The sequence below is a fragment of the Coregonus clupeaformis genome, chromosome 25, assembly GCF_020615455.1.
Source record: "Coregonus clupeaformis isolate EN_2021a chromosome 25, ASM2061545v1, whole genome shotgun sequence".
In the NCBI taxonomy this organism is placed as follows: Eukaryota; Metazoa; Chordata; class Actinopteri; order Salmoniformes; family Salmonidae; genus Coregonus; species Coregonus clupeaformis.
In genome coordinates, this window is record NC_059216.1 from 2530549 (window position 1) to 2544315 (window position 13767).

Sequence of the window (13767 nt, forward strand, 5' to 3'; positions counted from 1 at the left end):
TTCTCCAGCATCCGACCGGTTCCATCGGAGCGGGAGAAGGTGTCCGCCCTCGTCTCCTGCCTCTCGGGGAAAGCCCTGGAGTGGGCCAACGCGTTGGAGAACTACGGGGAGTTTGCTCGCCTCTTCCGGGCGGTCTTCGATCACCCACCCGAGGGTCGAGAGGCGGGCGAGTGGCTGGTCCACCTGAGGCAGGGGACGAGGACTGCGCAGGACTTCGCATTGGAGTTTCGGACGCTGGCAGCGGGGTCCGGGTGGAACGAGCGGGCCCTGATCGACCATTTCCATTGCCATCTGTGGGAGGACGTCCGATGGGAGCTAGCCTGCCGAGAAACCATGTTGTCCTTCAACAAACTGGTGGACATGGCCATTCGTTTGGACAACCTGCTGGCAGCAAGAGGACGTCCTGGTAGGGGTCTGCCCGTTTCCACCCTGGACGACTCGGATCCCGAGCCGATGGAGCTGGGTGGAGCCGCCGGCCGAGAGAGCGGAGGACAGCGACAGTGCCACTCTGGTGGCACGAAGGGACAATACACCACACGTCATAGTCAACGTTCTTTTGGGCCGGGAGGCAGGGCACTCTCGCATCACCCTAGGTATCGAACACCCACACTCGTTCAGAGCCCTCTGCTGCGCACTGTAAAATACACATCTCCTTTCCTGAGCACATGGTAGTTCCCCAGTGTAAGGCGCTAGTCGATTCAGGTGCAGCTGGGAACTTTATGGACAGGGCATTCGCACACCGTATAGGCATTCCATTGATTCCCCTATCCATTCCACGCCCCATCAGAGCACTTGATAGTCGACCATTAGGTTCCGGGTTGGTTAAGGAAGTTACTGTACCAGTCACCATGATTACCCAGGAGACTCATTGTGAGCAGGTTACTTTTTCCATTATTGAGTCTCCTGCTTTCCCTGTGGTATTAGGTATCCCTTGGCTAGCACTCCACAACCCCACCTTCTCATGGCCGCAGAGGGTTCTCACGGGGTGGTCGCGAGAGTGTCAGGGTAGGTATCTAGGTGTTTCCGTTGGTGCAACCACGGTGGAAAGTCCAGACAGTACCTCCACCGTGCGCATTCCCCCTGAATACCTCGATCTGGCGCAAGCGTTCTCTAAAACACAGGCGACTAAATTACCACCTCATCGGGCGGGGGATTGCGCGATAAACGTCCGGGTAGACGCTGTACCTCCCAGGAGTCATATATACCACCTGTCACAGGCTGAAACGGTGGCTATGGAAACATATGTCACTGAGTCCCTGCGCCAGGGGTATATGCAGTGGGGGAAAAAAGTATTTAGTCAGCCACCAATTGTGCAAGTTCTCCCACTTAAAAATATGAGAGAGGCCTGTAATTTTCATCATAGGTACACGTCAACTATGACAGACAAAATGAGAAATGTTTTTTCCAGAAAATCACATTGTAGGATTTTTAATGAATTTATTTGCAAATTATGGTGGAAAATAAGTATTTGGTCAATAACAAAAGTTTCTCAATACTTTGTTATATACCCTTTGTTGGCAATGACACAGGTCAAACGTTTTCTGTAAGTCTTCACAAGGTTTTCACACACTGTTGCTGGTATTTTGGCCCATTCCTCCATGCAGATCTCCTCTAGAGCAGTGATGTTTTGGGGCTGTCGCTGGGCAACACAGACTTTCAACTCCCTCCAAAGATTTTCTATGGGGTTGAGATCTGGAGACTGGCTAGGCCACTCCAGGACCTTGAAATGCTTCTTACGAAGCCACTCCTTCGTTGCCCGGGCGGTGTGTTTGGGATCATTGTCATGCTGAAAGACCCAGCCACGTTTCATCTTCAATGCCCTTGCTGATGGAAGGAGGTTTTCACTCAAAATCTCACGATACATGGCCCCATTCATTCTTTCCTTTACACGGATCAGTCGTCCTGGTCCCTTTGCAGAAAAACAGCCCCAAAGCATGATGTTTCCACCCCCATGCTTCACAGTAGGTATGGTGTTCTTTGGATGCAACTCAGCATTCTTTGTCCTCCAAACACGACGAGTTGAGTTTTTACCAAAAAGTTCTATTTTGGTTTCATCTGACTATATGACATTCTCCCAATCCTCTTCTGGATCATCCAAATGCACTCTAGCAAACTTCAGACGGGCCTGGACATGTACTGGCTTAAGCAGGGGGACACGTCTGGCACTGCAGGATTTGAGTCCCTGGCGGCGTAGTGTGTTACTGATGGTAGGCTTTGTTACTTTGGTCCCAGCTCTCTGCAGGTCATTCACTAGGTCCCCCCGTGTGGTTCTGGGATTTTTGCTCACCGTTCTTGTGATCATTTTGACCCCACGGGGTGAGATCTTGCGTGGAGCCCCAGATCGAGGGAGATTATCAGTGGTCTTGTATGTCTTCCATTTCCTAATAATTGCTCCCACAGTTGATTTCTTCAAACCAAGCTACTTACCTATTGCAGATTCAGTCTTCCCAGCCTGGTGCAGGTCTACAATTTTGTTTCTGGTGTCCTTTGACAGCTCTTTGGTCTTGGCCATAGTGGAGTTTGGAGTGTGACTGTTTGAGGTTGTGGACAGGTGTCTTTTATACTGATAACAAGATCAAACAGGTGCCATTAATACAGGTAACGAGTGGAGGACAGAGGAGCCTCTTAAAGAAGAAGTTACAGGTCTGTGAGAGCCAGAAATCTTGCTTGTTTGTAGGTGACCAAATACTTATTTTCCACCATAATTTGCAAATAAATTCATTACAAATCCTACAATGTGATTTTCTGGGAAAAAAATTCTCAATTTGTCTGTCATAGTTGACGTGTACATATGATGAAAATTACAGGCCTCTCTCATCTTTTTAAGTGGGAGAACTTGCACAATTGGTGGCTGACTAAATACTTTTTTCCCCCACTGTACGTCCCTCCACTTCACCCGCCTCCTCGAGTTTCTTCTTTGTGAAGAAGAAGGACGGAGGTCTGCGCCCGTGCATTGATTATCGACCACTGAACATGGAGACGATAAGATTTAGTTATCCTCTCCCCCTCATTCCTTCAGTGATTGAATCAATGCATGGGGCGCGCTTCTTCACCAAATTAGATCTCAGGAGTGCATACAACCTGATGCGTATCCAAGAGGGAGATGAGTGGAAGACAGCGTTCAGCACAACCACGGGGCATTATGAATACCTGGTGATGCCCTATGGTTTGATGAATGCTCCATCAGTTTTCCAGTCCTTTGTGAACAAGGTGTTTCGGGACATGCTTATTCACGGTGTAGTAGTCTACATCGATGACATCCTGGTGTATTCCGCTACGCGCGCCGAGCATGTGTCCCTGGTTAGCAAGGTGCTGGCCCGACTGTTGGAAAATGACCTTTATGCTAAGGCAGAGAAGTGTAGGTTTTTCCTGCAGTCCGTCTCCTTCCTTGGATACCGCATTTCCACCTCAGGTGTGGAGATGGAGGGAGATCGCATTTCAGCCGTGCATAATTGGCCGACTCCAACCACGGTTAAGGAGGTGCAGCACTTCCTTGGCTTTGCCAACTGCTATCGGAGGTTTAAGGGGCTTTGGCAAGGTCGCAGCTCCCATTACCTCCCTGTTGAAGGATGGGCCGTCCCGGCTCGGCTGGTCTGCTGAGGCTGACCTGGCCTTCAGCAAACTGCGGGGTCTGTTCACCTCAGCCCCAGTACTGGCCCACCCCGATTCATCACTACCGTTCGTAGTGGAGGTGGATGCGTCCGAGGTTGGGATAGGAGCTGTCCTGTCTCAACGCTCGGGTACGCCACCCAAGCTCCGCCCCTGTGTGTTCTTCTCGAAGAAGCTCAGCCCGGCGGAGCAGAACTACGGCGTTGGCGATCGGGAGCTGTTGGCTGTTGTCCGAGCCTTGACTGTGTGGAGGCATTGGCTCGAGGGGGCAAAACACCCTTTCCTCGTCTGGACGAACCACCATTACCTGGAGTACATCCGGGCAGCGAAGAGGCTGAATCCTCGCCAGGCCAGGTGGGCCCTATTCTTCACCCGGTTTGATTTCTCTCTATCATACATTCCGGGTACGAAGAACGTGAAGGCAGATGCGCTGTCCCGGCTGTATGACACAGAGGAGAGGCCCAGCGACAACACTCCCATACTGCTGGCCTCCTGCATTGTGGCGCCGGTAGTATGGGCGATGGACGCGGATATAGAGCAGGCATTACGCACGGATCCCTCTCCACCTCAGTGTCCAGATGGGCTACAGTACGTGCCTGCTCTTATCCGTGATCGTCTGATCTACTGGGCACACACGTCACCCTCCTCTGGTCACCCAGGTATCGGCCGTACAGTGCGCTGCCTGACCGGAAAATACTGGTGGCCTTCCTTGGCTAAGGACGTGAGGGTGTATGTCTCCTCCTGCTCAGTGTGCACCCAGAGTAAGGAACCTAGGCACCTCCCAGCTGGTAAGTTACAACCTTTACCAGTTCCACAACGACCATGGTCTCACCTAAGTGTTGATTTTCTAACTGATCTTCCCCTCTCCCAAGGTAACACCACCATCCTGGTCGTTGTGTACCGCTTTTCTAAAGCCTGCCGCCTCCTTCCTCTGCCCGGTCTCCCCATGGCTCTGCAAACTGCGGAGGCCCTGTTTACACACGTCTTCCGGCACTACGGGGTACCAGAGGATATAGTGTCTGACCGAGGTCCCCAGTTCACGTCCAAGGTCTGGAAGGCGTTCATGGAACGTCTGGGGGTCTCGGTCAGCCTGACCTCTGGGTTCCACCCCGAGAGTAATGGGCAGGTGGAACGGGTAAATCAGGACGTGGGTAGGTTCCTGCGGTCCTACTGCCAGGACCGGCCGGGGGAGTGGTCGGTGTTCTTGCCATGGGCAGAATATGCCCAGAACTCTCTCCGCCACTCCTTCACTAACCTAACGCCTTTCCAGTGTATTCTAGGTTACCAACCGGTTCTGGCACCGTGGCACCAGAGCCAGACCGAGGCTCTTGCAGTGGATGACTGGTTGCGGCGCGCGGAGGAGACGTGGGATGCTGCCCACGTTCACCTCCAACGCGCCGTTCGTCGTCAGAAGGACAACGCTGACCGCTACCGCAGTGAGGCCCCCGTCTTTGTACCGGGGGATCGGGTCTGGCTCTTGACCCGGAATCTGCCCCTCCGCCTGCCCTGCCGGAAGCTGAGCCCGCGGTTTGTGGGGCCGTTCAAAGTCCTGATGAGAGTCAACGAGGTCACTTATAGGTTATTACTCCCCCCTGATTACCGTATTAACCACTCGTTTCATGTGTCTCTCCTCAGGCCGGTGGTAGCTGGTCCACTCCAGGAGGCTGAGGTGTGGGAGGTCCCTCCACCTCCTCTGGACATCGAGGGGGCCCCCCGGCGTACTCTGTCCGTTCCATCCTGGATTCGAGGCGTCGGGTGGGGTGCCTTCAGTACCTCGTGGAGTGGGAGGGGTACGGTCCGCAGGAACGGTACTGGGTCCCGGTGAGGGATATCCTCGATCCCTCCATGTTACGGGATTTCCACCGTCACCATCCGGCTCGCCCTGCTCCGCGTCCTCCTGGCCGTTCCAGAGGCCGGGGCGGCGCGCTGCTGGAGCCGCGCGTCAAGGGGGGTGGGGTACTGTCACGACTTACGCAGAGGCTGCCTCCCCTCCTTGTTCGGGCTGGTATCGGCGTTCGGCGTCACCGGCTTACTAGCTACTGCCGATCCATTTATCATCACTCCATTTGTCTTGTCTTCAATCACACACACCTGGTCCTTATTCCCTCATTAGTTATGGTATAAGTGTTCCCTCTGCCTCCTTGTCTGTGTGGGTGATTGTTTATTTGTGAAAGTTTGTGAAGCTCGGTGGAGCTCGTGTATTGTGTATCGATGGGAGTATTTTTCCCGTGTGCCTTGTATTTTCCAGTGTGCCTCTTTTGTGCCCTGGAGTGTGTTTCACGCATTTCTGCGTAAACCTGTAATTTGCGGATTAAAGCCTGTTATTCTGTGATTTACCCTCCTGCGCCTGACTCCTTCATCACCACCTCATCACACAGACAAATAAATACAAATGGTGACTGCTCGACTAAAGAAATCTCAGTCGACCAACAGCCTATCGACCAAACAATCGACCAGTCGACTAAATGAGGTCAGCCCTACAGAGCTTGAAGAATTTTTAAAAGAATAATGGGCTTTGTGTGTATTTGTGTGTGTGCGTGCCTGTGTGTATATGTGAGTGACTACTGTACGATGCTAATATGCTGTCATGTATTTACCGCGAGGCCGCCACATAGGGGTTGATAAAAGCCACTTGGTCTCGCCTCCCCTCCTGTCCTCCTCTCTGCCCCCTCTCCACTCGATGACGCTCCGACAACAAGGTTAACCGTCCAACACTAAGGTTAATATTGCCTTCAACATGTTAATGAAGCAGCTAAATCACCACAGATCTCCCAGGGCAGACACACACACATATACACACAGAAACACACACACGCTTCTGGGGAACAATTATCAGGCCCGGTGGAGTGTTTTGTGTTTTTACACTAGCTGACATCCTTTATGGGCCTTCGGGTCACCCCGGTCTAAATGCACTGTAATACCACAGAAATACTCCTCTCTGGAGTACCACAACTATTGATTTATGCATAATTATCCCCAGGCTTCTTGAGGAGAGAAATATGCATAGCAGGGTTCACGTCAATGTGCCGTGTGTGTGTGGGATCGTGTGTGTGTGTGTGTGTGTGTGTGTGTGTGTGTGTGTGTGTCGTAGGGGCTGCCTAAGCTTGTAGAGCAAGTCTTTATGGATGTAGGATACATAAAACATTAGCATCAGCAACTGATTCACATTCCAACCTGATCAATACCATGTGGTAAGAGTCTGCTCTGGTGGAGTGCTGTGGACTTCACACACACGCATGCACACAGCCTTACATCTTTCTTCCTCCTAATTTCATTGCAGAAAAATGTTTATTTTCTAAGATTTAGAGTTACTTAAGGAAATGTAATCTGGTGAAATTCCTTTAAACATGGATAAGAAAAAAAATCAACTTTGAATATCAATTCTCAATTATGTACAAAACACACTTTATATAAGGGAGACATGGAAAGTTTCCACTGAAAGTTGGAGGGAGTAAAGAAGAGATGAAGAGCGAGAGAGAGAGAGAGAGAGAGAGAACGAGAGAGAGAGAGAGAGAGGGGAGGGGGGAGAAAATGAGCCATGCTCTTTCCTCTCCTCTGTCTGCCTTCCTATCCCAGAGTGCTTTGGGAGATGCCAAAATAATGTTCTATGCCATAACCATTGAGGCCCCCTACTTACTGTTTACCCCCCCACAATACACTCCCTCTCTAAGACCGACTGCGTTCATTTCCTATGGGTGGGTGTGTGTATTGAGAGAATCTAATATAATTTGAGTGAAATAAAAGCGTCTAAGCAGATGCCGTCTCCTCCGTCTGAACAGATGGTTATTCTGTCTAATGGTGTGTCTGCGTAATAGTGATGTGGATTGGGTGTCTAAATAGTGCTATAAGCCTGGGTAAAGGATGGATAAATGGCTGTCATCAACATTAAGGTCTGGCACAAGACAATCACAACATGGATAATGGCACAGACAGTCTTGGATGCTCCAAACCAATTGGTTGGGTTCGTTTGTCTGTGTGTGTGTGTGTGTGTGTGTGTGTGTGTGTGTGTTCGTTTGTGTGTGTTAGTTTGTGTGTGTGAACGGGAAGCCACTCTCCACAATTCAGGCCATGTTTTGATCAGACAATTAGTGCAGAACTGTCTAACTACAATTCATTCTTCAGAGTTTAAGCCATTGGGGGGGGGGGGGGTTCTAAGCTGACATATGGAATTGTTTTAAGTTGGTCATAATATGGATCATTTAGCTATTTTATTTAGAATTGTAGGACCCCTTTAGGTATAAAAAAATAAATGTCGACAAAATTATTTGATCAAATATATATTTCGGTCTTTACTACTATATCCCATAGAAACGCATTGAATAACACATTCATAAATGGCAAAAAGGACAGTCAAATAATTAGTCATAAGAAACAAGGTTTTGAAGTGTCTGTCCTATATCTAAGAGATATAAGAAAGATCAGGAAATATATATATATTTGTTTTTTACACATATTTAACCCCTTCTTTTGGGTAGGCACAACTACCTTCATACTTCCTTCTTTTGGGTAGGCACAACTACCTTCATACTTCCATTCAGGGTTTTTTACCGGTACCGGTGACCTTCAGACGAGTCCCATGACAGTTGTGGGGGTCGTAGAGCAAAACAGAACACCAACGTGTTAGTGAGAGTCTCATCTTTCCATAGAGGGTTCCATTCGGAAGCTACAGACGTTTTTGTGAGAAGACCGATTATCGGGATGTCTCATGGTCTGACAAACACTGCTCTAGCTCTGTCACCTTTCACTGCAGATGCGGATGGATTTTGATCTGGATTTTTGTATTATGTTACTTAGATTGACGCACCGGTGCGACTCAAGGGGGTTAAGGCTGTTGAACAATAAATATAAACATGTTAATTCCTAAACACAAATATGGGGTGATTTTGTGACTATACAGTTTAAAACACATGCAATAATGGTGGCAAAAAATGCCACATAATCTAGATTTCTAGATTTAAATGCCTTGGAATCATTTGAAAGAAGTCGAAGCTACTATTTTTCAAGACCACAGAGAATTCAAAACTTTGGAATATGCCGTACAACCGTCAACAACTTGATATCTATTAATATATTAAAACATGCTGTATTCCTGCACGTGAGAGAAACACATTCTCACATCTTAGAGACATAAACAAAACAAACAAAGAAACAAACGGAACAGAAACACACCAAACGGTGAACATGTGTGAGCATATGGATGAATATGTGTGCAGGTTGTGTGTGTCAGCCCAGACCATATGTTAGCACTGCACGGCAGCACCGTGTGTGTATGCCCATCACACAAAGCTGATCAATTAGAGCTTGTCCCAGTGATTTGTGTCTCAGTTATTAAAGGCGGTTAGTTCATCCTACTTCCATATTGGTTATAAATCTACGAGAGTGACCAGCACACACGTGTGTGTGACAGAGTGTGTGTGTATGATTCATGACCAACAGGGAACGTGCGCTACGGCACATTTTTCTCCTTGTAATTAACAGTAAATAGTTTTTACTGCCGTGTACAATGAATTTCCCCCCTGGTTACACCACTGTCGCTACTGAAATACTGAGTGAGTGAGTGAGTGAGTGAGTGAGTGAGTGAGTGAGTGAGTGAGTGAGTGAGTGAGTGAGTGCGTGCGTGGTCCTGACATAAGAGGGATGGGTTAGAGTCGTTAAGCGATTTCAGGGTGGAGAGAGAGAGAAAATATGAGAAGAAAAGGAGGGAAGAAAATATGAGAACATTCTCTCTCCATTTGTTTTTCGCTTCCCTCTCCCTTACTCTCTTCTTCGCTTCTTCACTCTCTCTCTATTTCTTTATTTTTCCTTTTCCTCTCCCTTCTCTGTTTTCTTTCCATCCCCCTCTCTCATCCAGAGGTAGTTAGTTCCCTGACAGACACATTCCATTATAGTCTCTTCATATGTAAATGTCCTCCATAACTGGGACAATACATGTGGTCTGGTTTAACCAGAAGTATAACAGTATTAATGGAGTATACTGGAGTATTTCCGAGTAGTGTGGTATAAATAAATACATAAATAATGATATGATATTTATCTCTAGTTACCAGTTGTTAGTGCTCAGCTTGTGTGTGTTACCTGTAGGTAGTGTTCGTCCGGAGGCAGGCAGGCTGGTCACACAGCCCAGTGTGGTACACAGAGTCACAGTGAAGTTGTATCTCCTGTAGGCCTCTAGTCCCTCTGCTACATACACACGCTCTGATGGACTGGCTACATACAGCACCTGGGACAAGAAACACACACACACAGAGGATCAGTGTCACGTTATAGCAGTGGTAGGCCCCCTACACACACTTGTGGTCCTGTATGGCTCAAGTGGTAGAGCATGGTGCTTGCAACGCCAGGGTTGTGGGTTAGATTCCTGCTGGACCCACAAATACGGAAATGTATGCACTCACTACTGTAAGTTGCTTCGGGAAGAATTGTCTGCTAAATGGCATTTACATGTGATGTGTCACCTTGCTTGAGACCTGTTCGCTCCCCTAGCTAATGCCTAGGCTTTAGCTCTGCAGGCTAACACAATCTTCTAGCACACACCACACACACAGACTGCGAGAACAGGGCGATATGTCCTACCTAGGGGGAAAGCTGACTAGACATATCTATATTAAAACATCATATCAGTGATACCAATCCTCCTGAAAACCACCCTGTACCTAAACACACTACTATCACCCTAATGAAAAGCTAGATAAAGGTACTGTTGAGGAGCAGCAACGCTCGTTAAACCTCCAGCCGGAGGAAGTCAGAGGTGATACGCTGACACGGGGCAATGCATGATGGGATTAGCCCTGTAGGTGGTGTGACATCATAACCTTTAGAGTCGCTATACCTGAGGAGGGACATCTATGTTTGAGCCGATGAGAACACTCCTATCTGTGCAATGATGTTGCATGTGTTTTTCTACTGGAATGTAGGTGTAGTGGTGTTTAGAATATCTATCTATTTTTCTAAGATGATTTAGGGACAAGACATTTTCAGGAAATCTAGGAATGAGGGAGAAGCATGTGTACCTATTTATTGTGTAATGTGTGTGTGTGTATGTTACCTGTGTGATAACAGGTGGTGCGTATGGGTTGGTGCTCTGCTCTGTGACCAGGTTGACCCTGTATTCAGTGACCTGTCCTCTAGCCTCCTGACCCCGCGCTGACCTCCACGCGACCTTTAGGGACGAGGACGACACCGCCGACACCTCAGGAGGAGCCACGAACTCTGGAGCTATGGAACACACACACACACACATAAACACGGGCACACACACACACACACACACACAAATATAGATAAGTTACTTCTAAAGCTCTTCCTTTATCATAAACACTCACACAGCCCTCTGAATGAAGCACAGTAGAGTACAGACCACCCTCACACATTTAGAAACACCTATTATCTCACACATCATCTCCCCACCTCTCCTCTTATCTCTCCTTCCTCTCTCCTATCTCTCCATTCTCTCCTTTATCTCTGAAGCCACCTACTGTTAGGTGTGTAATGCGATTCACGCATGCACGCAGGAGTGCACAAACACTCTCACACTCTCACACACACACACACACACACACACACACACACTCTCACACACACACACACACACACACACACACACACACACACACACACACACACACACACACACACACACACACACACAAACACAAACACACACAAACACACACATACTCAGGGTGTGTAATGTGATTCATGGCTATTACACAGTCAGACAGAGGGCTGTGAGTTTTGTTTGGGGGCACAGTCTAGTTCTAATGAGCCATATCATCTCTTTGGAATTATAATGCTTTAATGAGAACCCCCCCCCTCCTCTCTCTTTTTCTCCCTCTCTCCCCTCTTCCACCAACTATTATGTCACAAAACTACTATAACTACCCACCCAGAGGCCTCCCCAGAGGAACTCTCTCTCTCTCTGTTAGTGCTCTCCTCACTCTCTCTCTACTTTTTTCCGTCACGGTTTGTGTTTGTGTGTGTGTGTGTGTGTGTGTGTGTAACTGACCCCCCTCCTGTGTCCGAGCTGTAGTCCAGTCTGATATCACACTGCCGGCCATGTTGACAGTCAGAACTCGCAGCTGATAGGTGGAGAAGGCATGCAGGTCTGTTACCATGGCACCGCTCTGGGGAGGGGGCAGAGCGCTCTCATTGGCTGAGCCAGACGGGAGGCGGGGGTCCAGCCAACCACTGCTCACAAACACCCTACGCTCTGGGGCGGGGCTTGTGGTGTTCTGCGATTCCATTGGCCCTCGTATGAAGAGCTCGTACCTTATAATAACACCTATGAAGGCAGAAACAAAAGAGACATTGCTATTACTTTCAATGCCATATTATTCAGTTATTGATGGGTTAGCTTGTGACTAGTTCCTATTAGGCCTTGTTCCTTACATAAATATTGTATATTCTTATACCAGGTGGGTCACAAGGAAATTATAAAGTACATTATATTGATCAAAGTTTAAAACAAGTTAGAGAACCACTATGTAGGACACAGTGGATATATATATTCTTTAATGTAAATAATCACTGTTTTCTATTTCGGTTTCGATTATAATTTTTGATATTAAATGCACTATACATTATGTGTGATGAATACCGTAACAACACAGAATAAAACAATTTATAAAAGTCCCATAGTGGTAGTGACTGCCCATCACTGATTATCACTTATTAACCATAATTGATTCTCATTACCTTACTTTAATAAAATATTTCAGTTGTTGCGTATATTACATTTGTTTTATTTGATGACTATTATTTCATTCCAAGTCATCATCTCATCTCTATAGAGCTGCTGCCAAAATCACTATTTTAGTAGTTCTTCAAAGTAAATAAGGCATACTTTTATGCCTGCTGAATACCAACTATCAATCACTTAGATTGTATTTTCAGGTAGAGATCCCTCTCGAAGCAACTGCTTTCTATTCCTCTTGATGGCGCATTCTTCTGTCTCTTCTCTCTCTCTCTCTCCCCACACTAACCCAACGTAGCAGGCATAAAAGAAACACAGACCGGACAAGTAGGCTTGTAATGGATTATGGTCATTGTAGTTAATTACCACGTTTTCTGTGCTAACCTATGTAGAATATTGGCCTGTTGGAAACTACAACTCCCTACTACATCGCACAGTTCGGGCTTGATCTGATTTAGCTCTAGATAAACTGCGCAATGTGCATAAACACAGAAATTAACAAAATGGAATTCAAATAATTGAACCAATGTAGGTAAATGTTGATTAACACCCTAAGGTCAATGTCAACTCTCCCCCGCGGAAATCAAATTAGCATAACACATATCTGTATCTCAATCCACCGCATCCGCCTACGTAACACTTTTGCATCTGCGGTTAAAGATGACAGAGCTAGAGCTGTGTTTGTCAGACCATGAGACATCCCGAAAATCAGTCTTCTCACAAAATTGTCTGTAGCGTCCGAACGGTTTGGCCTACAAACTACTGTAAAGGTGAGACTCTCACGAACATGTACATGTCGGTTGTTTTGCTCTAGGACGCCCACATGCGTCACAAGACTTGTATGAAAATTCCAAATCAAATAGCAAAATTATCCTTGGTATGACCTTAAAACAATTCCATATAGCTTAGTAGTACCCCCCCCTTAGACAGGGCATAGGCTCTTATGGGTTAACAACTGAAAAAGAACCACTATTTTGGTTAATCGCTCAGCACTAGTAGGACACAAGGAGATTCAATACTGTATGCATCACTACAGTACCATACAAGCTACTAATCAACCACAGGTCTTCAGCCAATACTAAAACAGTGTGAATGAATGCCGGCACAGTGCATTCTCATATCCCATTCTAATACTCTATAGCAGAGAGACTCTTCATCCACATGAGAATCAAAGCTCATCATCATATCCACATTGCTCATTAGTGTTACCAAGGCAGTGAATGAATACAGAAGGTTGAGCCGAGGACAGGCAGGCATCACAACACAATAGAAACAAACACTTCTATTCTCCCTCTATTCTCTCTCTTCTTCAATGTTCACTATCACACTACCACTTCAAAGAGTCTGTTCCCCCATGTCTTGTTTCAATACAGCCAGTCGAACATGGCGGTTATAGTTATAGGCATGGTTGAATAACGACTCAAAACCGAATATGAGAAATGACATGAACTGTAATGTCTGGCAGA

The 13767-nt window shown here is 47.2% G+C and overlaps 1 protein-coding gene across 1 annotated transcript in view; it reads right to left on the reverse strand.

Moving 5' to 3' along the window:
* The window catches only part of LOC121539731 (usherin-like), a 158367-nt gene that overhangs the window by 9000 nt on the left and 135600 nt on the right, over nucleotides 1-13767 (reverse strand). Inside the window, exons 22-24 of the mRNA XM_045207408.1 lie at nucleotides 11615-11890; nucleotides 10655-10824; nucleotides 9685-9829 (exon numbers count right to left, since the gene is read on the reverse strand). Of these exons, the coding sequence (XP_045063343.1) occupies nucleotides 9685-9829; nucleotides 10655-10824; nucleotides 11615-11890 (591 nt within the window). The remainder of the gene's footprint in view (nucleotides 1-9684; nucleotides 9830-10654; nucleotides 10825-11614; nucleotides 11891-13767) is intronic.